This window comes from Orbicella faveolata, unplaced genomic scaffold (assembly GCF_042242905.1).
Source record: "Orbicella faveolata isolate gen_17 unplaced genomic scaffold, um_ofav_v1 contig_48, whole genome shotgun sequence".
Classification (NCBI taxonomy): domain Eukaryota; kingdom Metazoa; phylum Cnidaria; class Anthozoa; order Scleractinia; family Merulinidae; genus Orbicella; species Orbicella faveolata.
In genome coordinates, this window is record NW_028301578.1 from 11,027,291 (window position 1) to 11,054,470 (window position 27,180).

Genomic DNA, 27,180 nt, shown 5'->3' on the forward strand with positions numbered 1-27,180 from the left:
GAAATGAGAAGGAGGGAGTCATACTCCGGGTTAAAGCTCAATAATTGTACGAGTCAAACGAACGAGCACGAATGAATATACAGATTATTAATCGTTTCCCCGCGAAAGCATGGAAGCAAGAAAGGACATGGAAGTGCTGACCCAAAATTATAAACGAGGGTCGTTACTTTCGTTACTTTCGAACAAAGTTGATCGATAAATCCGATGAAATCGACAAAATCGATAAGTTTGAAATTACGCCAGTGTGTAAGTATCGAGCTTTATCGATTGATCGATAACAGCGATAACACTTAAAATCAATTTATCGATTGATATCGAGTTATCGAGTGGTTTTCCGATATGGATTCTTATCGATTGACTATCCCGGGTTAGTTAGGTTAGTTGAATTGCGAATAAACTTATCAATTCTTGGAATCGAGAAATGAAAATATCTCTTTTTCGGGTCGAATCTAGCCAACAGTACTACACACTACTGAACTTAGTGCAGTTGTAACCAGTCACTCATAACTATATGTGCATACTTACCATTTATAGAAGAGGTTATTGTTGGTTTCACTGTTGATGCAATCGTTGCTTCCACGCTGATCTCAGCAGTTGAGATGGGTGCTGTGGTGATTTGCGGTGTGTTTACCCACTGTGATGACTGCAACGCCGCAGACGTAAATTCTGCGATGGACGATTCCACATTTACAGTTCGTGCTGTTACGTAAGACAATGGCACATCTATTGTGCCGCTGGGCGATACCACATTGATTGCACTGGACGATTCCAGAGTGCTTGCTGCACTGGACGACTCCGTACTTATTTCGCCGCTGGGTGATCCCACATTTGGGGTTGCACTGGACGATGCCACACTTACTGCAGCGGTGCTGTGACCTACAAAGAATGTGTGATATTAAAAGAACAGTGCTTTCGGTAATAGGATATCCTAACGGAAATGAGAAGGAGGGTATCACACTCCGGGTAAAAGCGCAATAATTGTACTAGTCAAACGAATAAGCATGAATGAAAATACAGAATATTTAAGAAATGGTAAGGGTGCAGCGTGCAACTATCGAGTTATATATGCACGCGGGAGGTTGCTAAGCACGAGAGAAGCGTAAGAGTCGCACGAGGCGATAGCCTCGTGCGACTCTAGCTTCTTGAGTCCTTAGCAAACCTCCCAAGTGCATATACAACTCAATAGTTGCACACTGCACGCTTACCATTTCTTTTATGACATTGAGACTTTTAAGATAGTATATATTGAATATCGTCCGGCTGACATGAAGCCAAAAGCGCGATAAACCGCGCGAAAATGTTCATTCAAAGATATGACAAAGCGATACATCAAAATATTTTTTGGATCGCGGCGAGTTTATAGTTTGCATTTTCTCGATCTCGGGCAAACAAACAACTTCAAACTGCTCGTTAACCTAAATGTCAAGGTGACAACAAACGAAAATTGCATTCGGTAAAAGCGTTTCTCAAAAGTTAGTGAAGCTTAAATTTGGATCAGTTTTCCGAAGAACTGAAGACCAACTGCACATGGTTGAAGCTTTTGGTTGCTGAGCTCTCTGTCCTTCACGGCCTCTTCGGCAAAAGAAAAGAACAATATGGAACCAGACATTTCTTAAAAGCGAGTGTGGAGAAGAAAACGAACAAACACCCCTGGCTTTGAGCTGTTTCAGATGCTCTTATTCAATAGCAGGTTTGTGGGTTTCGTCTTCCTTTCCATTTCGTTTTAAATTGATGAGTTGCGCCTCTAAGGCTGAACTTGAACACATGAATGGCTTTCTTTCTTTCTTTCTTTCGTTATTTGGTAAAATAAGCTTAAACGAACAGAAGATTGACGCGTGAAGGAAATTGTCAGAAATGTAAACTTACATTTGTGCACGATCGATGCAGTCGCTCCTTCGAGTGGCTGTTTCTTCAATTTCAAGAGTTCAATTCACGATCGAGCGAGTCAAGCGATCGAGCAAAACTGAAACCAGGGAACTTAAGTTAAATGATTCATCAGAGGCTTCTAATATTTGATAAAACTTCCTTTATTAAGGCTCAGAAAAACGATTATCTTTAAAGTTTTTGGAACAGAAGGATTTCGTATGCAATACATAACAGAAATTTGTTAAAACTCTCATGTACAAGTTTTGTTTTTTGGTCCGTCTCCGAGTGCCGAGTGCCTTTGTTCAACCAGCTGATTCAACTCCTCCTCGCTAAATTAGCAAATCTCTTGGGTGGGATTTGGTTGGAGGTCCGTCAAAAAACTTGAGCTCGAAATTTCGTAGCTGACAGGAATAATCTTCCTCATATCCGGAAGAAGGATTAAAGCTTTCCATATTTTAGGTGAAAAAAAATAGTAATTATGTTTTAAAAAGTGTTAACATCGATGAAAAAAATTGCCGAGGAAACGTACAAATACTAGTAAACAAACTGACGTGAGCGTGGAACCCACGGGCAAATGGATCGAGCGTATTAGCCAATCAGAACGCGCGCTTCGCTAAGGCTATGTTACAATAATCGTTTGCGCGCGAAAGAATGGAAGCTAGAAAAAACATCGAAGTGCTGAACCCAAAATTATAACCGAACAAAATCCGATGAAATCGATAAAGTCGATAAGTTTGAAACTACGTCAGCGTGTGAGTATCGAGTTTTATTGATTGATCGGTAAAATCGATAACACTTAAATTAATTTTATCGATTGATATCGATTTATCAAGTGGTTTTCCGATATCGATTTTTATCGATTGACCCTCCCGGGTTAGTTAGGTTAGTCAAATCGCGAATAAGATTATCCATTCTTGGAATCGAGAAATCAAAATTAAGAATTGGTTTATGCTTAGCGTGGGTATATCGAGTTATGGATGCACGCGGGAAATTTGGGGAGCACGAAAGAAGCGTAAAAGTTGCTCGAGGCGATAGCCGAGAGCAACTCTAGCTTCTTGAGTGCTCTCCAAGCTTTCCAAGTCCATCCATAACTCGATATACGCACAGCTAAAAGCATGAACCAATTCTTTTATAACATGGCGACAACATATTGGGCGCTAAAAGATGTTTTATTTGTGATTAACTACAAAGCTCTCACAATGCACGGTGAAGAAAAACAAAGGTCATTAGGATCCTAACACGCCACAATCAGTTGAACGAAAACGCTTAACCTGATTTCTAAAATTGTCAATGAAAAATATGCTTCTTCGAATTAATTATAATGAAAATGTAGGCAAGCAAAGTCAAAAATACGCGATGAAAATTTAGACAAACAAAGTCAAAATACTCACATTGCCGAAACTTAAACAAAAGGAACTCCCACTAAATTCGACGGAAATTTTGTAGCTAAATTGAAATTGCACACGTCATTTTATTGAGCACAGCCGTACGTACATAAAGATTTTTACCATGATGGCTCAATAGGAATTAGATAGGACCAGCGCGCGCGCTATATTACATTATCTCTTTTTCGGGGTGGAATCTAGCCAACAATATTACACAACTGAACTTAGTGCAGTTGTAACCAATCACTCATAATTACCTACTTACCATTTACAGAAGAGGTTATTGTTGGTTTCACTGGTGATGCAATCGTTGCTTCCACGCCGGTCTCAGTGGTTGAGATGGGTGCTGTACTGACTTGCGGCGTGTGTACCCACTGTGGCGCGGACTGCAACGCCGCAGACGTAAATTCTGCGGTGGACGATTCCACATTTACTGTTCGTGTTGTTACGAAAGACAATGGCGCGTCTATTGCGCTCCTGGGCGATACCGCACTGGTTGTTGTACTGGACGATTCCGGAGTGTTTCCTGTGCTGGACGACTCCCTACTTATTTCGCCGCTCGGCGATACCATACTGATTGTTGCACCGGACGATTCCGGAGTGTTTCCCGTGGTGGACGACTCCTTTCTTATTTCGACGCTGGGCGATCCCAGCGTGTGTACCCACTGTGGCGCGGACTGCAACGCCACAGACGTAAATTCTGCGGTGGACGATTCCACATTTACTGTTCGTGTTGTTACGAAAGACAATGGCACGTCTATTGCGCTCCTGGGCGATACCACACTGGTTGTTGTACTGGACGATTCCGGAGTGTTTCCTGTGCTGGACGACTCCCTACTTATTTCGCCGCTCGGCGATACCATACTGATTGTTGCACTGGACGATTCCGGAGTGTTTCCCGTGGTGGACGACTCCCTTCTTATTTCGACGCTAGGCGATCCCACATTTAGTGTTGCACCGGAGGATTCCACAAATGTTGTTGCACTGGACGATGCCACACTTACCACAGCGGTGCTCTGACCTACAAAGAGTGTGCGATTGAATAGAAGAATGCTTTTGGTAATAGAATAACCTCACGGAAAAGAGAAGGAGAGAGTAAAAGTGTGATTACTGTGTCATCCCTGATGGGTCAAACAACAAGCAAGTACAGGCGATACTATCCTTGCGACCACTCTCGTAAGAAAGCAGCTTTAACTACGACCACCTTTGCGAAACCCCACTTGAATTGTGACTTACACTTTGTAATGAAAAGCTCTCGTAAGCGACTGCGATCACTTTTGGAAATACCTAACTAGACTTTTCCTTTGTTTTTAAACTGTTGTAACCGACCACCCAGTGTCTTTTACATATAAATCAACAACAGCTAGCTTTATTTGCATAACCATAAATACATGCAGAGTTGCAAAAGCTTTTGCAAACTAAAACTAAAACAGGAAAGATTATCCTGAACATATAACAAGATTGTAATATAGCAATCAAGTTACTGACATCGGCTTGAATTGAAAGAAAAAACATTACGTAGATTAAAGCAAAATTAAATAAATTTTGCTAACATTTTAATGAAACTGCACACTGCGCTAATGGTTCTTGACCAGGTAATAATTGAACGTAAAGTTAAGTCCTGTCTCTATCAGATAGAAAGACACTCATTACACAATTTTCTTAACTCATTTTTTTTATGAATCATTAATGAGTTTCTGAAGCTCTTGTAGGCTACCACCCACTGTTGTTTTACCGTGCGGTTGCTTTCGAGGATTCATTCTTGTAAGCGACCAACTCTAGTCACGACCATTTTCTTGAATTTCCGAGGTGGTCGTTTGCGAGAGCTTCGACTGTATTAAAATGCAGAATATTAATCGTTTGCTCGCGAAAGCAAGGAAGCTAGAAAGGGCATGCAAGAGGTAAAACCCAAAGCTATCAACCAGGATCGGTTAAGTTAAGCACTTTACGGTAGCCTGTCAATAGAATGTTCTGTTTTTATCTAAGATATTTTTACCAGCGTTTATTAAATTGCCATTGGGGACTTCACAATGGCCGCTTATAGCGCAGACAACCGCAGGCAACTTAGTGCAATTGTTGCGTACGTCTTCCAAATGCTTTCCCATGTTGGAATATGTTCCGAGATGTTGGATGGTGCAACAGGGTGGCAAAGGTATATTGCGTTGATATGTTGAGTGCGTTTGCCATATGGCCTTGAGGGTTTTAGTCTCTTAAATGTATCGTGCTCAGTTATTAACAAATTCAATTAATTATGCAGCCAGATGTCGGGTGCCCATGAACGGCAACTTAATTAAATATAAAGTCATGAATGATCTATCTTCACGACTAAAGCAATTGAGTACAAGAGTTTTTGTCGGGCGTTATTTTGCCGTTGTTTTAGTTGTGTACATTATCGGTCAAGTCATTATATCTTTCTCCGTAGTTTAAGATTTAACAACCTTGATATATTCATTTGCAATGTAATTAAAGTTGCTTTTTCTTTGTGTTCTTTCGACCGAGACTTAAGGTCATGTTTTCGCTATCGTTGCGGAAACTAAACACGCGCGCACGGTAAACTTACAGGTTTATTATGGGGAAAATATTGAAGAAAAATGATTAAACTTCCGAAATCAGACACTAGTTATGAGAAAGCAAAAGTATCAGGAACAATGTGAAAATGAATCTCAGAATTTATTACTGAAAAGGCCCCATCGAGTATCATTGGACTGAATTGCAGTTTAACCTAAGTTTTGAAACAGATTTGCAGAAAGCTGTGGTAAACTAACTCAGTTTTGCAGTAAATCACACCATATGAAAGGAAAGCGTTGAAAAACCAAAACAGATGTTTCTTTAGACACACGTTGAACAGTATGCTGAGAGGTTCACTCACTCTTGCGAAGCATAACGTAGGACAAAGGGTAGTTTAGGCTTGTCATCGTTTAACACATTTGAGATTACAAAATAAGGATGGATGAATTTAAATCAGACCTTCCTCCAAACCTAACTCTGTGTCTGCACTTTACTTCACTTAGTTCAAAAGGAAAGGGATTCAATCTTTAGAACATCTCGAGATTGCATAACACAACACTTCAACCATGCAAAATTAGACGCCTTAAAAGTAAAGCTAAAAGTATGACATACCTTTACTACCTCCCACAAGGCAAAGCGAGAAGCACAATACAATGAAGGTTTTCATTTCTCTCCTTATACTAATGATTTAATAGCGTCTTGGTTAAAACACAACGCTTGTGCTAAAAAAACACCACCGACCGCTCGACTCAGTCAAACTCGTCACCGCTTGATTGACAACTTGTTGTTTGTGCGCGGCAAAGCGTGACCAATATACACCTGGAATCTCTAAAATGCTTTCTTGTTTGCCTTGAAAAACTGAGTTATTTGAACACACCACTGTCTTGTACAAGAAAGTTTCGTGCAAAAGCAGTGGTAGTTGTAAGAAAAGTGGTGCTGTGTTTTTCAATAAAGATGATCACGAATTCTATTTCCTGTTTGTATTGTCTGGATGGGAGTGACATATTCTACATTATTTACATTGTTTGCGTTGTTTGCGTTGTTTGTATCTTTGCTAGCGTCTCCCTTTTCTGCCTTTTCTTTCTTTTCTGCTTGTGGATGCCTTGTCAGCAGTACTCATTGTCAACATAACAATAGGCCAAATAATATGTAACTAACCCTTGGGACAAAATGGCTTAGATCTGATCGGTTAGTCGACAGTGTATAAGAAAATATATCCACTCTTGTCAAGCCTGCTTCCTCAAAATGTAGAGTGTGCACCACAGCACAAATTCTCCTTAGCTCTCAATCCCGGTTTGACAACTTCTCCCGCCTCCCCCTCCCCCCAACGCCCCTAAAAAACTCACAATAAGTCATTTACGAGTTGCCTTTTGGCTCTGTTTCAAGACAAGTCTTCGTGCGAAACCATTCATATGAAAATGTGTTTAGCCTACAGGTTCATTTGCATGCAAATCAAACTCATTTGAAAGGTTTTGCACGAGAACTGGCCGTTTGAAATAAAAGCACAAGGTAACTCAGAAATGGCCTTTTCTATAAACGAAATTTAACTTGAACGGGGGTGCGTCACACTGCGGCTTACCAATAGAGGGGAAACTGTGGGGCAGCACCGCGCTACGTTAAAATGCAGGGAGTCTTTGACATGTCAACTTTTACGAGGGTTTTTACGTTCGGCACTTTACGGTAACTTTAAATAGAATGTTCTTTTTTTTTTTAATCTAAGATATTTTTACCAGCGTTTATTAAATGGCCATTGTGGACTTCTCAATGGCCGCTAAAGCCCAGATAAACGCAGGAAACATAGTACAGACATTGTTGCTTACATCTTTAAGCAAAATCTTGGTTGGTGCAACAGGGACCGACAGGGCGACGAAAGTATCTTGTGTTGATATGTTGAATGCGTTTGTGCTGGCCTTGAGGAGTTTTACTATCTTGAATATATCGTGCTTATTAGCAAATTTAATTAATTATGCGCCCAGATGTCGTGTGTTATAGCCCATGAACAGCAACGTAATTAAATACAAAGGCATGGATGGTCTATCTACACGACTAAAGCAAATGTATACATAAATTTTTTTCGGGCGTTATTTTCACTTCTGCTTTATTTGTGTAAATTATCATCCATGTTATTATATCTTTCTCCGTAGTTTAAGATAGAACAACTTTGATATATTCACTTGCAATGTAATTAAAGGTACTTTTAATCTTTGTATTCTTTCTACCGAGTCTAGGGTCTACGTTAAAATATGCCCAGGGCTACGCTAACAACTGAATAATAACTAACAACAGATTCCAATTCAAAAAGTCTTAGAAACAGATAGTCCAGCATTTAGAGAATATTTTACGTGCCAACCTTAACGAGGGTCGTTAAGTTTGGCTCTTTACGCTAGCTATAGTTAGGAGATGTCAATATGTCTTTTTTCCCTAAGATATTGTTGTCAGCGTTAATTAAATTACCATTGTGAACTTCACGATAACCGCTAAGGCCTAGACAAACGCAGGCAACATGTTGCAAATATTGTTGCGTACATGAACATCGTTCAATCGTTTCCCAAGTTGGAATATGTTGCTAGATGTTGGTTCAGTGGTGCAAAAGGCTGGCAAAGGTGTGCTCTGTTGATATGTTGCGTGCGTTTGTCCTGGCCTTGGGGGTTTTACTCTCTTAAATGGACCGTGCTCATTAGCAGATTCAATTGATTATGCGCCCAAATGTCGTGTGTTATGGCCCATGAAGGGCAACGTAATATATTGTTAAGTCTTAATGATCAAAGTAATTATGTACACAACTTTCAAAAGCAGTCGTACATTAATTTTACCTGGCATTATTTCACTACTGCTTAGGTTGTGTTTGTAACTGCTATCATCATTCTGTCATTCTCTCTCTCCTTTAAATTTAGAATTCACGATCTTTCATATGCACTCTTTCTTTTTCATTTATAAGAATATGTTTTACAAGGATATCAGGCCGAAATTTATGGTTGGCCATTCGTTTCAAAATTACGACAGGATATACGCGGGTTTTTCTGCCGCGTATACTTGTTTACATACGTTGCGTATGGGCTTTAAGCTCATATATACGACCGTTTAGATCGCGTATATACGCATTTTTAAAGGGCCACACATTTGCGTAAATTCAAGCGCGGGGATATGCGAAATAAACGCCCAAATATACGCGTCCTACAAGGACCCATATATACGCGTGATAAAATGCGCGTATATGCGGTTCTCGTAAACTACGTTGTATATGCCAGCACGAAATGTGCCTTTTAAGAGAATGGCTGTTCATGTATGATAGCAATGAAAATTACTTTAACTAGGAATCGTCAATATGGCGGCAATGGTAAAATGCCTTGTCTTGCTCTATCTGCTATTTAATGTTTGTTACTGCAGCTCTTCAGTGACTGAACTTCTAGAAACAGTTATGCGTGTTTTGAATGACTGTTCAAGATTTTATCCTAACGCTAACCATCGTGAAGTTGCTGTGGATTACTCTGTACATCGTTTAGTGGCCTGCGTAGCTTGGCGGTTTTTAGGCAATTTGGACGCTAAGAAAGCGGCGAAGCCGCGATAACGAGCGCCCAATGCGGCGTAGCCACGAGGAGCCTGGGGGGTTCCTGCTCGTTTTCGCGGCTTTGTCGCTATGTGCGCTCGCGCTCAAATTGCTTAAAAGCTTGCTAAACCGCCAAGCTACGCAGGCTAATTCGTTAGTTGATTCATTGGACAGAGGTACCAAGGCGAATGCTGAGAGGATACGGCCTCTAGAATCGCTGGTGAGACAAATGCAATATTTACTACTTAGATGGGAAATGTTTGCATTAAGAACAGTTTCATGCACCTCAGTGTACTCCCATTAGGGCTTTGCCAACCGCATCAGCTTCTAAGGGAAGAGTGGGTCGTCCAGCCCATGATATATCAATACCTCAAGGGGAGTTTTAGGAAACAGAATGTGATTTTAGTGTAAGTCCTGTTGGGTCCTCACCAGATATTTCATCTGGTTGGGTGTTATCATCAAATGTGTCCTTGACAGCAAGTATTTCCAGTATTACATATATCTTGTAAAATCACTGCGTTCACCCATATTGGTTGTGCGTACAACATGGTTATTCCATGCATCAACTAGGAGGTTTAACTGGTTGTTAATTCTGGAAAGAAATACGTAATACAAACAGAACAGATCGATTATGCTGGTCGATTCCAGGATGCCATTTTCTTCCATCTGGTAGAACAGAGTGTAGTAGAACTGACCGACTTCAATAAAGACTTCTCTCCAGAGACGTTCAATTCACTGGTTGTGTACAGACAACCCTGCAATTTTGCTTCCCCTATTAAATCCCCTGTGCCATAGCATAGCTCTTCCTACTTCTAAATTTTCGTCCTCTTCGTCTGAACACACTCTAGAGGGCAATCTATAACTTTGCACAGCAGCTAAGAACAGAGCGAGCCCCGTAGCAGCAGAATTTTTTGTTGCACAACTTAAAGTCTAAAGCCCTGTCAAAACCACCATGTATTACAAACCTCCAACTGATAAGGCAGTGTAGTCCATCAATGCGCCAGAGAGAATTAGGTCCCCTAACGCCTTGTGATGGTGTTGAACCACCTCAAATCAGACCCTGCTGGGTCAGTTTGAAAAAAAAAACTTTCCTTTGCACGCTGACGCTGAACATAGATGTTTCTACTTGGCAAATGACCCAGCATGATACTGATACCAGAATTGGAAAACCCACGTCAGTCTTATTTCTCGAATCATTAGGGCCGGGTTGTTCCAAAGCCGGTTAACGCTAACCCAGGGTTAAAAGTTAACCCAAATATAAATTTTTCTTTATAAACTGTTTTCCACTGCTTATGCTTTGTGTAGTTTGAGATTACTCAAGTTCAAAACTGAACTGCAAACATTTCCCATCTATGTAGTAAGTATTGAATTTGTTTCACCAGCAATTCGAGAGGCAGAATTCTCTCAGCATTCGCTTGGGCACCTCTGTCCTAAACGGTGAACAGAATCCACAGCAACTTCACGACGAGCGATCAAGTTCTCTGCCATGTTACGATTAGCGTGGGGATAAAATCTTGAACAGTCATTCAAAACACGCGTAACTGTTTCTAGAACTTCAGTCACTGGGGGAGCTGCAGTAACAAACATTAAATAGCAGATAGAGTAAGACAAGACATTTTACCACTGCCGTCATATTGACGATTCCTAGTTAAAGTAATTTTCATTGCTATCATACATGAACAGCCATTCTCTTAAAAAGGCACATTTCGTGCTGGCATATACAACGTAGTTTACGAGAACCGCGTATACGCGCATTTTATCACGCGTATATATGGGTCCTTGTAGGACGCATATATTTGGGCATTTATTTCGCATATCTCCGCGCTTGAATTTATACGAATGTGTGGCCCTTTAAAAATGCGTATATACGCGATCTAAACGGTCGTATATATGAGCTTAAAGCCCATACGTAACGTATGTAAACAAGTATACGCGGCAGAAAAACCCGCGTATACCCTGTCGTAATTTTGAAACGAATGACCAACCATAGAAATTTGCAAAATTTGAAGAATATTTTAAGAATTAACCCGAGGCTGAGATTTTGAAAAGAATATAATTTTGTTCGTGAAAAATTTGTTCATGTTAATACAATTCAATTATATGTTTGTAACTAAACCGTATAGAATTCTTTTTTTCTCTGAACGACAAAACTAGACAAAAAGCAAAAAAAACAGCACTAGCCATATGTTCGATGCCAATAACATTTCTGCATATGTGTGTGATATCTGGCTGTAATGCCTGGGCGCTGGCTCCCTGCGGCCAAAATTAGTTTAACGCCTTTCAGACACCAAATACATTCGAAAAGTAATATTTCATACGCTATAATCTAAGAAAATTTACCTAAAACAGGCATAAAAATAAGAATATTCAGCCTCGGCCGAGAAAAAAAATATTCTTATAAAAAAAAGATTGTATTCACTTGCAATGTAATTTAAGTTGTGTTTTCTTTGTCTTCTTTCTACCGAGCCTAAGGTCATATTTACGTCACGTTGCAGAAACTAAAAGAACCTACGTACAGTTAACTTATAATTCATTATGGAGAGAACATTAAAGAAGGAAAATGACTTTACTTTCGATATCAGACACTCGCCATGAGAAAGAAAAAGTATCACGAGCAATATGAAAATGAATCTCAGAATTTATTATGAGACATAGCCCCATCCGAGCGTCATCGGAATGAATTGCAGTTTAACGTAAGTTTTTAACACAGATTTGCAGAAAATTGTGGTAACTAACTCAGTTTTTCAAGAAATCACATCATATTGAAGCAGAGCGTTGAGAAACCAAAACAAAAGGTTCTGTAGACATCCGTTGAACAGTCCTACTGACTATTGCGCAGCATAAAGTAGGACTAGTGGTAGTCCAGGTTTGCCATCGTTTAACACATTTGAGATTACGAAATAAGGATGGATGAATATAAATCAGACCTTCCTCCAAACCTTACTCTGTGTCTGGACTTTACTTCACTTAGTTCAAAAGAAGAGGGATTCAATCTTTAAAACATGTCGAGATTGCATAACACAACACTTCAACAATGCAAAATTAGACGCCTTAAAAGTAAAGCTAAAAGTATGACATACCTTTACTACCTTTCACTAGGCAAAGCGAGAAGCACAACACAGTGAAGGTTTTCATTTCTCTCCTTATCCTAACCATTCAATAGTATCTTGATTAAAACAGAACGCTTAAGCGAAAAATACCACCGACCGGTCGACTCAGTCAAACTGTGCACCGCTTGATTGACAACTTGTTGTTCGTGTCAAGCAAAGCGTGACCAGTATACTCTTGGCTCTCTAAAACGCTTTCTTGTTTGGCGTGAAGAATCGAATTATTTGAACACACTACTGCCTTGTAAAAGAACGTTCCGTGGGAAAGCAGGAAAAAAGTATTTTTAAAAAAGAGTTTATCCTTCAGTGGTAGGTGTGAGGAGTGTTTCTCAATAAAGATGATCGCGAATTCTATTTCCTGCTTCTATTGTCTGGATGGGAGCGACATATTCTATATTGTTTGCTTTTTTGCATCTTTGCTAGTGTTTCCCTTTTCAATGAAGTCTTTCCTGCTTGTGGATGTGTTTTCAGCAGTGTTCATTGTCAACATACCAATGGGCCAAATTATGTGTAACTACCTCTCTGGACAAACTGGCTTAGATCTGATTGGTTGATAGACACTGTATGAAACTATGTAACCACTTTGAAATGGCCATATCAGGCTCAAACAGAGAGCATCAAACTGGTGTGAAGCCTACTTCCAGAGGCGATAACGACTGTTTTATCCTCAAAGGCAAGTTTTAACATGAGAGTGCACCAGAGCACAAATTTTCCTCTCCGCTCAATCCCAGTTTGACAACTTCTTTCGCCTCCCCCCACCGACCTCACTCAAACAATTCATCAGTTTGCACGTGCCTAGAGGACATATTTTGGAATCAACAATAGAGGGCACACAATAGCTAAAGTGTCAAGCGTTACACACCGAAATCTGGTGGGTAGGGAAACAATTGCGTGAAAAGTAACATAACGCGTCTGTTATATACACGAACGGTAACTTCAACTGGGGCGTGAAACGGGTGTCTGGAAAACCCGAATAGCGAATAGCGAATAGTCGCGAAGAGCGAACAGCGAATAGTCCCGAATAGTGAATAGTACGAATAGTGGCGTACAGTCTCGAATAGTGGCAAATAGTTGCAAATTAGTGGCACATCGTAGCAGATAGGATACCCAGTATCTCGCAGTCAACCTCGCAGCAACGTAGGACGGGATTTCCCGCTAAAAAGAACAGACGCTTATCAGGACGAAAGGTGTTTCTAAACGTAATTTCTTCTGTTTTAACCGTTCGAAAAGCGTAAATACGTCTTTATTAGGTTATCCTTCTGTTTTCTGTTTTCTTTATGTCGGCGATGGACAGCCCGAGGCTGAGTCCGGAGAAGAAAAGGTAAATGATAAATTCACTGAAATTCTGTTGCTTATTTGGATAATTAATTAACGCAGGATATTAGACCTAAAGCGGTGACTATTGACGACTGTTCGCCACTATTCGCACCATTCGAGACTATTCGCACTATTCGTGACTATTCGCTATTCGCGACTATTCGCTATTCGCTATTCGGGTTTTCCAACAACTAAACGTAACTAACAAAAGCATCAAATTCTTAAATCACCCACGACTTATGACCCACGATCCACGACCGATAGAAATTCTCAAGCAAAAAAGTGACTTAGAGTTATGCCTTTCATTGTAGGAAAACCATCTAAATAAAGGCATGTAATCGTTTAATTATTTCCAACAGAATGTTTATTTCCATTAAATCGATCATTATATAAACAATCTTATCAAGCATTTACTATTGTAATTAATGTCATGAAGAAAATTATAACCTATGTAAATAATTTTGTGTAACCAGTAATTGTGACATTTTCTACTTGTCCTCGCATTCAAAGGCCTCCTTGAAACAAAGGAGAAGACATCGCCAGTCGACCCATATCCCATCCCACAAAAATGATGTCGCCTTTGATATAACCTGCTCTTCTTGAATTCTTGTCCTGCCAGATATTTCAAGTTGCGTTTTTAAACGTGTTCATAAATTCGTCATTCTTAGGCTGTAATTACAGTGGACTTTCCCTTTTCTTCCACTTGACATTTCGGAAGCAACCACAATCGCAAGATAACAATATTTTTCTTCCTGCATTTCAAAAACTACATATGTTGAAAACCTCTCATAAGTGAATGAGGTTTACATGACCAAACGGATGGTCGCCTAAAATCCGAATATCCTCCTCTTTTTTTGACGTATATTAACGGAAAAATGAACGGGTCAGGATTGTGGTACAGCATGCCCGTAGTGGACGATAAGCATTCTGACGAGCTGGTCTTCTCCAACTTTGACTACCCACTGTATCTGCACCCCTATATGGAGCTCAGGGTCTGGTTCGGCGAAGACTTGAAGAACTGGGCCGAGAGCGATAACCAGGGCAGGGTGTGTGTTGATGTTTTCGCTTACGTCATCGGGGACATAGGAGCAAGTGCTGGAGGGTCTCCTGGAGGTGGGACGTCACGGAGCACAGGCCCTGCTGAAAAACCTGAAAACAAGCCTGAGTAGCATCATGCGGGAGAACTGGAAGTAGACACAAAGTAAACAGAAGAATACGTTGTTAGCATGTGCATGATTGTTAACAGGTTGTTTGTTATTAGTAGCTAGCCTAGGAAAGCTGGTGTTAAATATACAGCAACTACAAACAACTCCTGTAGTTGTTTGGTTATCTAGATTGTCTCACTCATTAAACTAAACCCTTTTTTGAAAACAAACTCAAGACTGCGATACCTTTGCTTTTTTATCTGATTCTCAGTCTGTATTTCTACAAAAGAGTGAGTTGCTTGAACATGAATTGTTAACCACAGGATTACCACTTACCTTGATAGCAGGGCAACCACGTACCTTAATAACCGTTTTACATTTTACTGACATGAAAAGGCATAAACACACGCCAAGGCAGGAGTCTAACTTGAAAACCTAGAATTTAAGTTAGTCTCTGGTTTCACCGAAAGAAACGATTTCTATAATGCTTAATTGAACTACCTGTTCAAAACTTAAATTAACTTCTTGATTGTATCCTCGATATTGTATTATGCTTAATGAAGTTATTGCTGTCGAGTTAAGCCCCAACATATGAAAGCAATATTCCAGAATACAGGTCATGGGAAAGGGAAAAATTATCCCAATTAGTGCATAGCAAATAATAATAATGATAATAATAATAATAATAATAATAATAATAATAATAATAATAATAATAATAGTAAACGTGGAGAAAACTTGGGAATGAAAACAACAACTGTCCCAGTGATCATTGGAGCTTTCGGGCTTGTCAAGAAGGGAACAGAAAACTACATCGGCAAGATCCCAGGCAATATCAGAATAACAGAGCTACAGAAGACCGTCCTCCTTGGAACTGCTCACATACTTAGGAGGACTCTATCCATCAAGTAATCCAGCAGACTTATGACTGCCCTAGGCTCATGGATTGAACTCGGCACCATAAGTTAAAAGCGGCAAGACTTTAAGGGTGCTATCAAGCTAAAAACTGGCTATCCCCTAGTGCCCCAGGACCATGGTTTGGTCTCGGCCCTAAGGACTCTAAGCAAACATTACGTGAGGACGATAATAATAATAATAATAATAACTAACAATAAGTTTATTAATGTGTCGAGATTGTTTAGCCGAGAAATAACCCTCTACTAATAGAGGACACCTACTTAAAAAGAAATTATAAAACCTAAGAATATTTTAAAAACTAGTCTATTTACAAGTTAGAAACTTAATAGTAAATAGTATATAGTAAAGAGAATTTATATTTTGACACCAGGGCTCAGAGGGTTAACTATAGCGTGTTACGCTCAATTGATCCTGGAGTCAAGCGCGTCTGTTGTAAAGTTGTTCTTCTTCAAACAGATGTTCCTTGGGCTTCAACGGCACCGTAAATACCTTAAACGTTCAAAATCAGCATTAATACGATGGATTTACCCGAGGACCTCAACAGAAAGCAATTTATACAAAGATATTTATACAATTATGTTTTAGTATAAGGACCTGTATGCAAGGGCCTTAATACAAGGACCTCTATTGAGGACTGTATACCAGGACCATTACTCAAAGGCCTTGGTACAGTTATCCTTATACAAAGAGCTTTGTACAAGTACTTTTGTATAAGGACATTTATCAAATGTGTACAAAGGCCTTTACATAAAGGTCTTTCAGTACATTCAAAGGCCTTTATATAGGGGCCTTAGAAAAGAGACCCTACCTTTTACAAAGGCCCTCACATGGGGTCCTTGATATGAGAAGGGTCCTTCATGAATTTGATCACATCGACATATTCTACGATCGTGTATCGATTGATCCATTCGTCTCTGCCTTGATGCATAAGATCAGTCGTCACCGACAGTAGTCATAAAAAATAACACTCCACGATTTAAGATCGAATAGCAATCTTGAATGGTGGCGAACGAGATAAATTGGCGATCTTGTATCAATTAACAATCCAAGATGGCCGAGATGACTTGTATACGAGCCATGTATAAGCAGAAAATAGTAAAGATATTCTGTTATATACATAACTTTGAATTTTTGATATACGTTTGATCGAAAACATAAACAACTTTAGGCAGTCAAGTAACGAAATGGACGTTAGATAAGCTTATGCACTACTTTTTAATAAGCTCCTCTCGCCCTGTAGCGCATGGCCATTTTCCTCTCGACAGACGAATAAAAGGGACAGGTTATAGTGAACGATTAAGTTAAGTGTTCATCAATGGATAATGTGTTTGTGTGTAAATCCCAATATACCCTTTTTGCTTTACGTTCAAACTCGAATTCACTCTAGCTTTCTTTAGTGTTTGGATCACGTTTTGTAAAAAAAAAAAAAAAGCGCTCGGCCGTTTCCTGGTTGTTTGTTCTAAACCCAAGCCAACAAAAAGTATGCGACGATATTTGCGTAGTATCCTCCTAGCCAGCCAATCAGGGCGCAAGCTATGTCACCAACATTTTACGCTAGGGAAAAGCAAACTAAACAATCATAATGTGTTATAGCACAACACTTGAACTGCAAGCGTTGAATAAGCAGTAATAAGACGGTAATAATTACCTGTGCAGACAAGGCCAGTTCCACTCCAGTTTCCATTTTCTGTACATCTTCTAACCACTGAACCTTTCGCTTCAAATCCTTCATAACAAGAAAACCTGCATACGGTGCTATATAACATCTCTGTTGTACTACAGCCCAATAACTTACCGTTGGCCGGTAATGGTAACGTCGGGCACGTGACAGCTAAATAGGGAATAAATCAATAGTTTGCGTGACTGCCACATCATACTTGTGTGACGAACAGATCTGTAACACTTGTTGCGTAAAGTCCCAGTGAATAACTCTTGTGCACACACTTCAAAATATTAGGCAACTGAGTAGAATAAACTTACGGTCTAGATCTAAACGAGAAGTAACGTAATCTTAAGTTTGCTCTCAGCAAGTGAACACGCATGTTAAGTTAAAAGTAGCAAATCGAATGTGGTTTGATGTGGCTTAGCGTCATCACAGTGGTCAAAATTTGTTGCGGACCCACAAGGCGCAGCCTTGTGAGTCCCCAACATTTTGACCACTGTGATGACGCGTGCTCGTTGTCGATAAGAGTACAGACCACGCTAAACCACATTCGATTTGTTTTTTACCCCAATATCAAAGATATCGAAAGGAATCTTTGTCAAGATTTGTTGACAATTGAGAAAACTAGTTGAACCACCAATTCAACCAGTTCCGCAACAGTAAAAGCGTGTTGGTTAAACAAATTTAAATCCTCACTGCAACTGGATGTTTTGGCTGCTTACTGAAACAATTTAAAACATCCTAGGAAACTCACCTGCTCTTCCATTACCGCAATGCCGAGTATTGCAGTAATACGTTCTCGGCAACTCGTAAACAAAATGTGAACCACAGTTCTTTATTCTGATATTTTCATACCGATTACAACAGTAGTTGTACCAGTGATAACAGACTCTACGAGTGACCACTCCTTCGGCGATTGTAGGGTGTGCGCCAGAAAGCCAAACTGGTTCGTGAGTGCCGCAGTGGTTCATGGGAACACATGTGTCCGCCATCCGATCTCCGGCCGCTCCATGGAAACGGTACCAGCCTGGTACCAAGTCCTTATCGCATCTATAATTGCTGGTGTTGATCACTATGTGTCCTTGAGCGCGATCTGCTTCACTCAGGACTGTGTGATTTTTACATCCATCCACTGTAAGTAAGGACACATCAGTTGGCTACAGTAACGACAAAACTGCATTTGGTAACTAAATATTACTTACAAATACCAAAACCGAGTGAGTCACGAGTGATAAACGTATAGCACGCAGGATGAATGGGCATGGTGATTAAATCCTGGAGGAGTAACTTGCGGTGAACTAGCTTTCCATACAGGGGGAGTAGAGATCTATAAATAATAGTCTCGGAAACCGGAGATGAACGTCAGCCTGATGGGCCACCATATCTGAACGCAGACTTTCTCGAATCTCTAAAGCAAACAGAGGCTTATTGAAAGTGGTTTTCGACAATCACCTTTTCTCCAGAAGAATACAATTAAATTAACCATCGATTTAACCTGTTCCGCAAGAGTGAAAACGTGTTGCCTAAACAAATTTAAATCTTTGCTGTAACTTGATGTTTTGGCTGCTGACTGAAATAATTAAAAACATCCTGAGAAACTTACCTGGGCTTCCGTTACCGCAAAACCGAGCATAGCAGTAATACTGCCTTGGTAACTCGTACACGAAATATGCACCACAATTCTTTATTCTGATATTATGATACCAATAACAGCAGGAGTATGACCAGGAAAAACAGATTCTACGATTGACCACACCTTCGGCGATTGTAGGGTGTGCGCCAGAAAGCCAACCCGGATAGTAAGTACCGCAGTGATTTTCGGGAACACATTTGTCCGCCATCCGATCTCCAGCAGCTCCTTGGAAACGATACCAACCTGGCACCAGGTCCCAGTGATCGCATCTATAGTTGGCGTTGATCACTATGTGTCCCTGAGCGCGGTCTGCTTCGTTCAGGACTGTGTAATTTTTACATCCATCCACTGTAAGTAAGGACACATCAGTTGGCTACAGTAACAACAAAACTGCCATTGGTAACTAAACAGTAGTTACAAATACCAAAGCCCAGTCAGTCACGAGTGATAAATGCGCAGCACGCTGGAGAGTGAAGAAAATATCCGGATGAATGGGTGTGGCGATTAAATTCTGGAGAATTAACTTGCGGTGATCTAGCTTTCTATCCACGGGGAGGGGGGGGCAGGGGGGGTGGAGATCTATAAAAAATTGTAGTATGAGAAACTGGAGATGAACGTCGGCCTGATGGACCGCCATGTTTGCATGTATACTTTCTCGAATGTCTAAAGCAAACACGCTACGTTCTTTAGATATTTGACTTTAACCTAACTAGCTATAGTTATTCTGGTGTGTTTTAAGGACGTTCGCGCGAAAATTTCCAGTCAGTAGATTTTTTAAAATTTTTTACTGCAATTAGATAATGATTTACCTGTTACAGAAATGCCAAAAAAATTGGGTGTCACCGACGTCGTTTCGGAGATAAAGCGTGTGGAAAACTACCCTGATTTTGAAAAATTGGCGCACGTTATTCAGCATGGTCAACAGAGGTTTAAAGTTAAAAGTATCGAAGGTGAGTCAACTGAGGCAAACGACCTCTGTTGAGTAAATAATTCCAAATATTACCAATGTTTCCACAAAACTTAACCCTTCAAAAGGCATTTGAAACCGTCGCACAGACAAAATATGGAACCTAAAAAGAACGGAATTCGATGGTGCGTTTTGCAAAAAATTCAAACTTTCAGTGGATAGATTTTCTTCATTTTCTCGCTAAACGTAAAAAATCGCTAGAGAAAATGATCCATCAAAAAAGAATTAGGGGTCACCGAACGTTCAAGATCGTTAAATCCAGGAAAAGCTATTGCAATGGCCATCTGCCCTACCATTGTTCATTTTATTACTCAGCGTGCGCGCTCATGCATGACGTGGCGTGTGAATTTGCGTACGCTGTAAGGATGCGCAGAAACAGTTAGCGCGAACGTCTTAAAGATTGCTTTTAAGAGGAAGAAATGAATTTCAGTAACACGCATGGCTTTTTTCTTGATTCCTGTGCAAAAAGGTGTAATGTTCGCACATGGTTATTTAATTGCATTTGGTCACTGGGGATCGTAAGCAAACCACGACGGCAACGACAACGAGAACGCCAGCAAACAAAGGCCTTAATAAGCAGAATAATGGCTGTGCGTGTGCGTTATAACCCTTTGTACGTTTCTTAGTCGTCCTCTGCAAAATAACAACGTAAAATGACTAAATTCTGCATATTTGGAGGACGCGAAAGACCTCTGCATTTTTTTTATTCTTAATGGCATTGAACTCTGGTATTGCACGTTTAATTTGAGCAAGTTTTGATTTTGATGGGCGCACTGAACAGATCTAGACAATTGCGAAGTTTTAGGGTAAAATATACATTCACTTTTTATTAGGCGATGTCCTCTGGGTCCCCGTCGTCTTTGCTTATTTTATAAGCTACCTAATTTTTTTTCTCACTCTAAACTACAATGGAGAGCACGGAACAGAGACGTACGTAAAACACTTTCTTTCAAGAAAGCTAAGTTTTGCGCCAAATTATCATGGAAGCCGCTGTTGGGTTAGAAAAAGTACATTTGGTACCTTTCATTGAGAGAATGAAAACTGAAAAGTACCATGTTTCGTAGTAATAGGGAAAGCAGATATATATATTTAGAGAGGAAGCCACATCGGCCTTAGCTGGTTTTCATGTGACTCCTGCGTCCTGGTGGAACTGGAATTTGGAGATGCTGCTTTTTGCGGAGGGAGAAAAACCCGAGAACCCGGAGAATGACCCTCGGAGCAAGGTGATCGTGAACTAGCAACAAACTCAACCCACATATTGCACCGGGCCGGAACAAAACCCGGGCCACATTGGTGGGCAGCGAGCGCTCTCACCACTGCGCCATCTTTGCTCTCCGATGTAAATGTTGGCTGTTAATGATTAAGAACCAGAGGATAGGTATGATTGTAATGTTTTTACTAATACGGTAAGAATTGTAAGACATGGAAGCTTCTGTAAACGCATATGTTACGTATTACCTGTAAGAGTAAGAGTCGAAAGACTTCAAAGTCACCTTAAATTTGAAATGTTAAGATAGCACTGAACCACCTCTGGAGAATGTTTTCAAACTTTGATTGATGATTGATGATGATGATTGCTTGATGACTGATTGTTGACTGGCACACTCAAAAAGGCAAACAAGGTAAATTACCTGCGCTGCCGTTACCACAGTAACGAAGATTGCAAACAGGCGGGTTTTGTAGCTCATACACGAAGAAAGCTCCACAGTTCCTGACTCTAATATTGTTACTCCAGTAACAGCAGTTTCTTGACTGGTACCAGAATTTATAACTGTTACGATAACAGACTCTACGAGTGACCACACCTTCAGCGACTGTCGGGTGTGCGCCATTAAGCCAACCTGGATGGTATGTACCGCAGTGACGTCTGGGAACACATTTGTCCGCCATCTGATCTCCGGCAGCTCCTTGGAAACGATACCAACCTGGTACCAGGTCATCCCTATCGCATCTATAACTGCTGGCGTTGATCACTATGTGTCCTTGAGCGCGGTCTGCTTCATTCAGGACTGTGTAATTTTTACACCCATCCACTGAAAATAAGGACACATCAGTTGGCCGCAGTAACGACAGAACTGCAAACTGCATTTCTTAACGAAACAGTAGTGACAAATAAAAACACAATGAGTCATGAGCGAAAATGACAAAAGCGGTCATCTTGGATCGCTGACATTGTTCAACAGGAACTGCTTCGCTCAGAACTGTGTAATTTTAACACCCAGTTTACAGAGCCAGCTTCCCATCAAAGTCCCGGACTATTCCCGGGGCAGGGATTTAGGCTCTTGGAATTAAGTGACACACTATAAATTTGAACATAGTTCGCTATAATGCTTTAAAAGAATTTGAATTTGTCCCCCAAAATAAGTAAGTATACGTATAAATGTTTCGCCCGTATAGGGTCGCGCCTCTCTACAACACGATACACTCTTGGCTTGAATCCCCGACTTGATCGAAAGAAATCTCGCAGGCAATGAACTCCAGCAAAATTAAATTTCGTTCGTTGAGCATGGCAAATAAATTGCTTGAAAAGAGTATAAAATATTAGATAGATATTTCACTCTTCTCAATAGCATGTTCCTCCAAAATGAAAACGATGCGCATTATTTTGCATGAAGCAAATTTTCCAAATTTACTTTACGTAAAAAACATGTTTCCTTTTTAATTAAAGAATTCTTGTTTAGCCACTTAACGCTCACTTTTCTACAAAGAAGAATAATAATACGCCGCATCACGGTCCAGTGAACAGTGAAAGACGTCAAAATGAATCTCAGAATTTATTATGAGGCAAGGCCCCGTCCTAGTATCACTAGAATTTATTATTATTTTTCATTTATTCTCCACAATCATTTGTCTTTTTTGAGGTGTTTTATTTGAGTAACTATATCATTAATAGTGAATTAAATGACTGCCTCGCGGTAACCTCGCTCGTTTTTACTTTCACGTGCGTTGAAAAATAGAGAGGCTGTCTACACGCTACATTTTCTGAGCTTAGGGCTACCATTTGATGAATCGTGCCTCGAACTGTACCGCGCGTACACCCCGAAGGATCTCGGGAGTACCGCGCACCGGAAGTAATGTTCATTCTGTTTCAACAAGTAGACAGCAACGTACCACAAGAACAAAATAACCGTTTATTTTGAAAGTCATTCTTCCTTATGTATACATCATAACGAGGCCAACGTACACCCTAGTACCGAGGCTACCTAAGCTACCATACATAACACATTGGCTATTAGTTGTCATTTTAATCAATAACATCAGTCATAATTTTTTTTCTAGCGACCGGTAGAGGCAAACGTGGTTAGTTACGTTAGTGGAATCGCGAATAAAAATATCCATTTGTCGAATCGACAAATTAAAACTTCTCTTTTTTCCGGTGGAATCTTGAAGACAGTATAAGGCAACTGAACTTAGCGCAGTTGTAACCATTCACCATAAGTATTACTTACCATTTACAGAAGACGTTATTGTTGGTTTTAGTGTTGATGCTATCGTTGGTTCCACGCCGGTCTTAGTGGTTGAGATGGGTGCTGTACTGACTTGCGATGGGTTTACTGGCTGTGACGCTGAGCGCAATGCAGCAGTCGTAAATGATGCTGCGGTGGAGGATCCTCCATTTGATGTCTGAACTGTTACGCAAGACAATGGCACATCTATTGTGCCGCTGGGTAATACCACATTAATAGCTGCACTGGACGATTCCACAGTGTTTCCTGTGCTGGACGTCTCCCTACTTATTTCTCCGCTGGGTGATCCCACATTTAGTGCTGTAGCGGACGATTCCACGAATGTTATTGGACTGAACGATGCCACACTTGGGGTAGCGGTGCTCTGACCTACAAAAACCACAACAATAACAACTGGTTTTATTAACGTGATCATATAAACATACAGTGTTGCAAAAGTTTTTGTAGACTAAAATTAAAACAATAATGATTATCGTGAACATCATAAGAAGGTTATGATAAAGCAATCAAGTTACATCGGTTTGATTTGAAAGAAGATCAAAATCAAAGCAAGATGAAATGAATTTTGCTAATTGAATATTAAGAGAATGGACATGATGATTTCTAGCAGTCACAAGTTCGCCGATGGCTTGTAACGAAGATGATTGTTTAAAAGTCGGAACGATATCTTCTATTTAACGAATAGATTCCATGTTGCCCTGCGTCTGTTTAGTAATAGAGCATAGATGACGTCAAAATGTGGCAACAGAACAAAAAAGTAACGCCGGAGGCGATAGCCGGTTGGTGTTCTTACCACATTTTGAAGTCTTCTGTGATCTATTATTGAACAGAGTCACGGCAACGTAACATAGAATCTAATTGTTTTATAGAATATAGAAACAAACTGCTACAGAAAAAAGCTTTTCTTTATCTCAAAATCTTCCACATAACTCGAAAGCCGGCCTTTGCCCACTTTGGGAAACAAGAAAATAGCAACCTGACTTAATCTATTGTCTGTACAAGATAAAGCCGCATTCCCATTGGTTGCTATGCGTAGCAAAGAGTTGTTTTTGGCCTAAGAAAATCACGCCCATGTCAAACTCACTTCTCGTGGAGTGAAAACTTACAGCAAAAGCAGAGTTGAACTGCGAAATCTACAAATCTTAGAGAAAATGCTGGAAAATCAAGTCAGTTTTGGTCATCAGAGCAGCCCTGTGAGACGAAAAGTTGAACGTTGACTTGAATATTGCAGGAGTTGAAAAATACGGTCAGAAAACCTACGGTTGCGGTCAACAGTGGAGGCCATTCGATTCGGGTTTAGAATAAAAGGAATTTGTGTCCTCTGTAGTTGGTGCTTCTCAAATCAGTTTGATGTAGTGTGGGAGCCACCTTATAGCTGCGATACAGTTGGCCGTGAGCTGTAGTGAGTTATACTTTGCTCGCTGCTGTGCCCGGAGACTTAAGCTTACGTGTTTATTTTAAATGACTTAAAGAAGTGATGCTTTGATGTTGCATTCCTGACATCAATCTGTATGAACAATTATTTTGAGACTGAGAAAAATTAATTTTTTAAATTAATTAATCTCATAAACATTTTGTTTATACATTTCAAGACCAATTTTGTGTTTGGCTTGGTCTCGCTCGACTGCCGAGTCAGACCGCTCGATTATTTTTTCAGAGTCCGGCATTTTCTAAGAAAGAAACGGCTTTTTCTTCCTTCATCTGCTTCTCGTGCCTGTTCAATACCTCGACAAGACTTAAAATACAAACTATTACTTGTTTGCGCGCGGAAGCATATAAGCTACGAAGGAAATGGAAGTGCTAAAACTCAATACTTAAACCGAGGATCGTTACGTTCGGCCCTCAATAGTAACTTTATTGAAGAGATGCCAATACAATGTTCTTGTTTTTTATCTTAGATATTGTTACCAGCGTTTATTAAATTGCAATTGTGGACTTCATAATGGCCGCTTAGGCCTAGACATTCGCAGGCAACATAGTGTAGTTGTTACGTACCTCTTTCAAATGCTTACCAACTTTGGAATATGTTGCAAGATGTGTTATGGTGCAACAGGGTGGCGAAGGTATTTTACGTTGATACATTGCGTGCGTATCCAACCAGATGTCGTGTGTTATACTGGCCCAGGAACGGCAACGTATGAATAATCATGGCAGTTATGTAGGCGACTAAAGCAGCTGTCTACATGACTTTTATCGGGCGTTATTTTCACTACTGCTTGAGTTGTTTACATTATCATTCATATCATTATATCATTCTACGCAGTTTAAAATTCAGGAACTTTCATATAACTTTACTTGCAATGTGATTAAAATTGTGTTTTCTTTGTCTTCTTTCTACCGAATCTAAGGCCATATTTTCGCCATCGTTGCGGAAACTTAACACCTACGTACGGTAAACTTACAAGCTTATTATGAAGAAAACATTGAAGAGAAATGATTAAACTTTCGAAATCAGAAACTGGTTATGAGAAAGCAAGAGTATCACGAACAATATGAAAATGAATCTCAGAATTTTTGATTACGAGACAGAGCCTCATCCGAGTATCATTGGAATGAATTGCAATTTAACCCAAGTTTTGAAACAGATTTGCAGAAAGTTGTGGCAACTAGCTTAGTTTTGCAAGAAATCACATTATATAAAAGCATGTAAAGAGTTGAGAAACCAAAACAGATGTTTCTCTAGACACACGTCGAACAGTTTATTGAGAGGCTCACTAAATTTTGCTTATCATAATATTAGCGGTAGTCCATGTTTGTCATCGTTTAGAACATTTGAAATTATGAAATAAGGACGGATGAATAGAAATCAGACCCATTCCTCGAAAGCTATGCCTGAACTTTTCTTCACTTAGTCTAAAAGGAAAGTGATTCAATCTTTAGAACATGTCGAGATTGTATAACACCGGACTTGAACCATGCGAAATCAGTGGATGCGTTATAAGCAAAGCATAAATTATGACATACCTTCACTACCTCCCACAAGGCAAAGCGAGAAGCACAATACAATGAATGTTTTCATTTCTCTCCTTATTCTAACAGTTCAGCCATATCTGGAATAAAACACAACGCTTGTGCTAAAAACACCACCGACCGCTCGACTCAGACAAACTGTGCACCGCTTGATTGACAACTTGTTGTTCGTGCAAAGCAAAGCGTGACCAATATGCACTTGGAATCTCTAAAATGCTTTCTTGATTGCAGTGAAGGACGGAGTTATATGAACACATTACTGCCTTGTAAAAGAACGTTCTTTGAGAAAGTAAGAAAAACTATTATGAAGAAAATTGTCAAGAGTTTGTCCTTCAGTGATAGTTGTAAGGAGTGTGCTTCCGTGTTTCTCAGTAAAGATAATCACGAATTCTTTTCCTGTTTGTATTGTCTGGATGGGAGTGACTTCTTCTAAATTGTTTACATTTTTTGTATCTTTGCTAGCGTTTTCCTTTTTAACTTAGAAAATATTATTTTCCAAGTTGCAGTGGTGAAGTGATTGCGCCTCATCACTCCTTCACCCCTTCACTGTCACTTCCTGTTAGACATTTGGAACCCAGGGAAGCTCCCATATGAAAAGGTCAGGGATGATCGTCGGAAAATTTGAATTTAACTTCAAAAGGAGACTAATGTAGGACTTACTCAAGCTTAATTAGAACCCCAAAAGAT

The 27,180-nt window shown here is 40.0% G+C and overlaps 2 protein-coding genes across 2 annotated transcripts in view; both read right to left on the reverse strand.

Moving 5' to 3' along the window:
• Positions 1-6,715, reverse strand: part of LOC149096511 (uncharacterized) — a 29,635-nt gene extending 22,920 nt beyond the window's left edge. The window contains exons 1-3 of the mRNA XM_089280747.1: positions 6,372-6,715; positions 3,517-4,272; positions 526-876 (exon numbers count right to left, since the gene is read on the reverse strand). Coding sequence (XP_089136873.1) covers positions 526-876; positions 3,517-4,272; positions 6,372-6,426 — 1,162 coding nt within the window. The 5' untranslated portion in view covers positions 6,427-6,715. The remainder of the gene's footprint in view (positions 1-525; positions 877-3,516; positions 4,273-6,371) is intronic.
• Positions 6,716-14,071: 7,356 nt separating this feature from the next.
• LOC110042769 (uncharacterized) lies at positions 14,072-26,647 on the reverse strand. Its single transcript, XM_089280676.1, has 7 exons — positions 26,488-26,647; positions 23,506-23,892; positions 21,688-22,089; positions 19,060-19,437; positions 18,211-18,588; positions 17,442-17,624; positions 14,072-16,282 (listed from the first exon to the last, which is right to left on the reverse strand). Exons 1-7 carry the CDS (start codon positions 26,540-26,542, stop codon positions 16,242-16,244), a joined length of 1,824 nt encoding a protein of 607 aa, XP_089136802.1. The 5' UTR covers positions 26,543-26,647; the 3' UTR covers positions 14,072-16,241.
• Between the last annotated feature and the right edge of the window lie 533 nt (positions 26,648-27,180).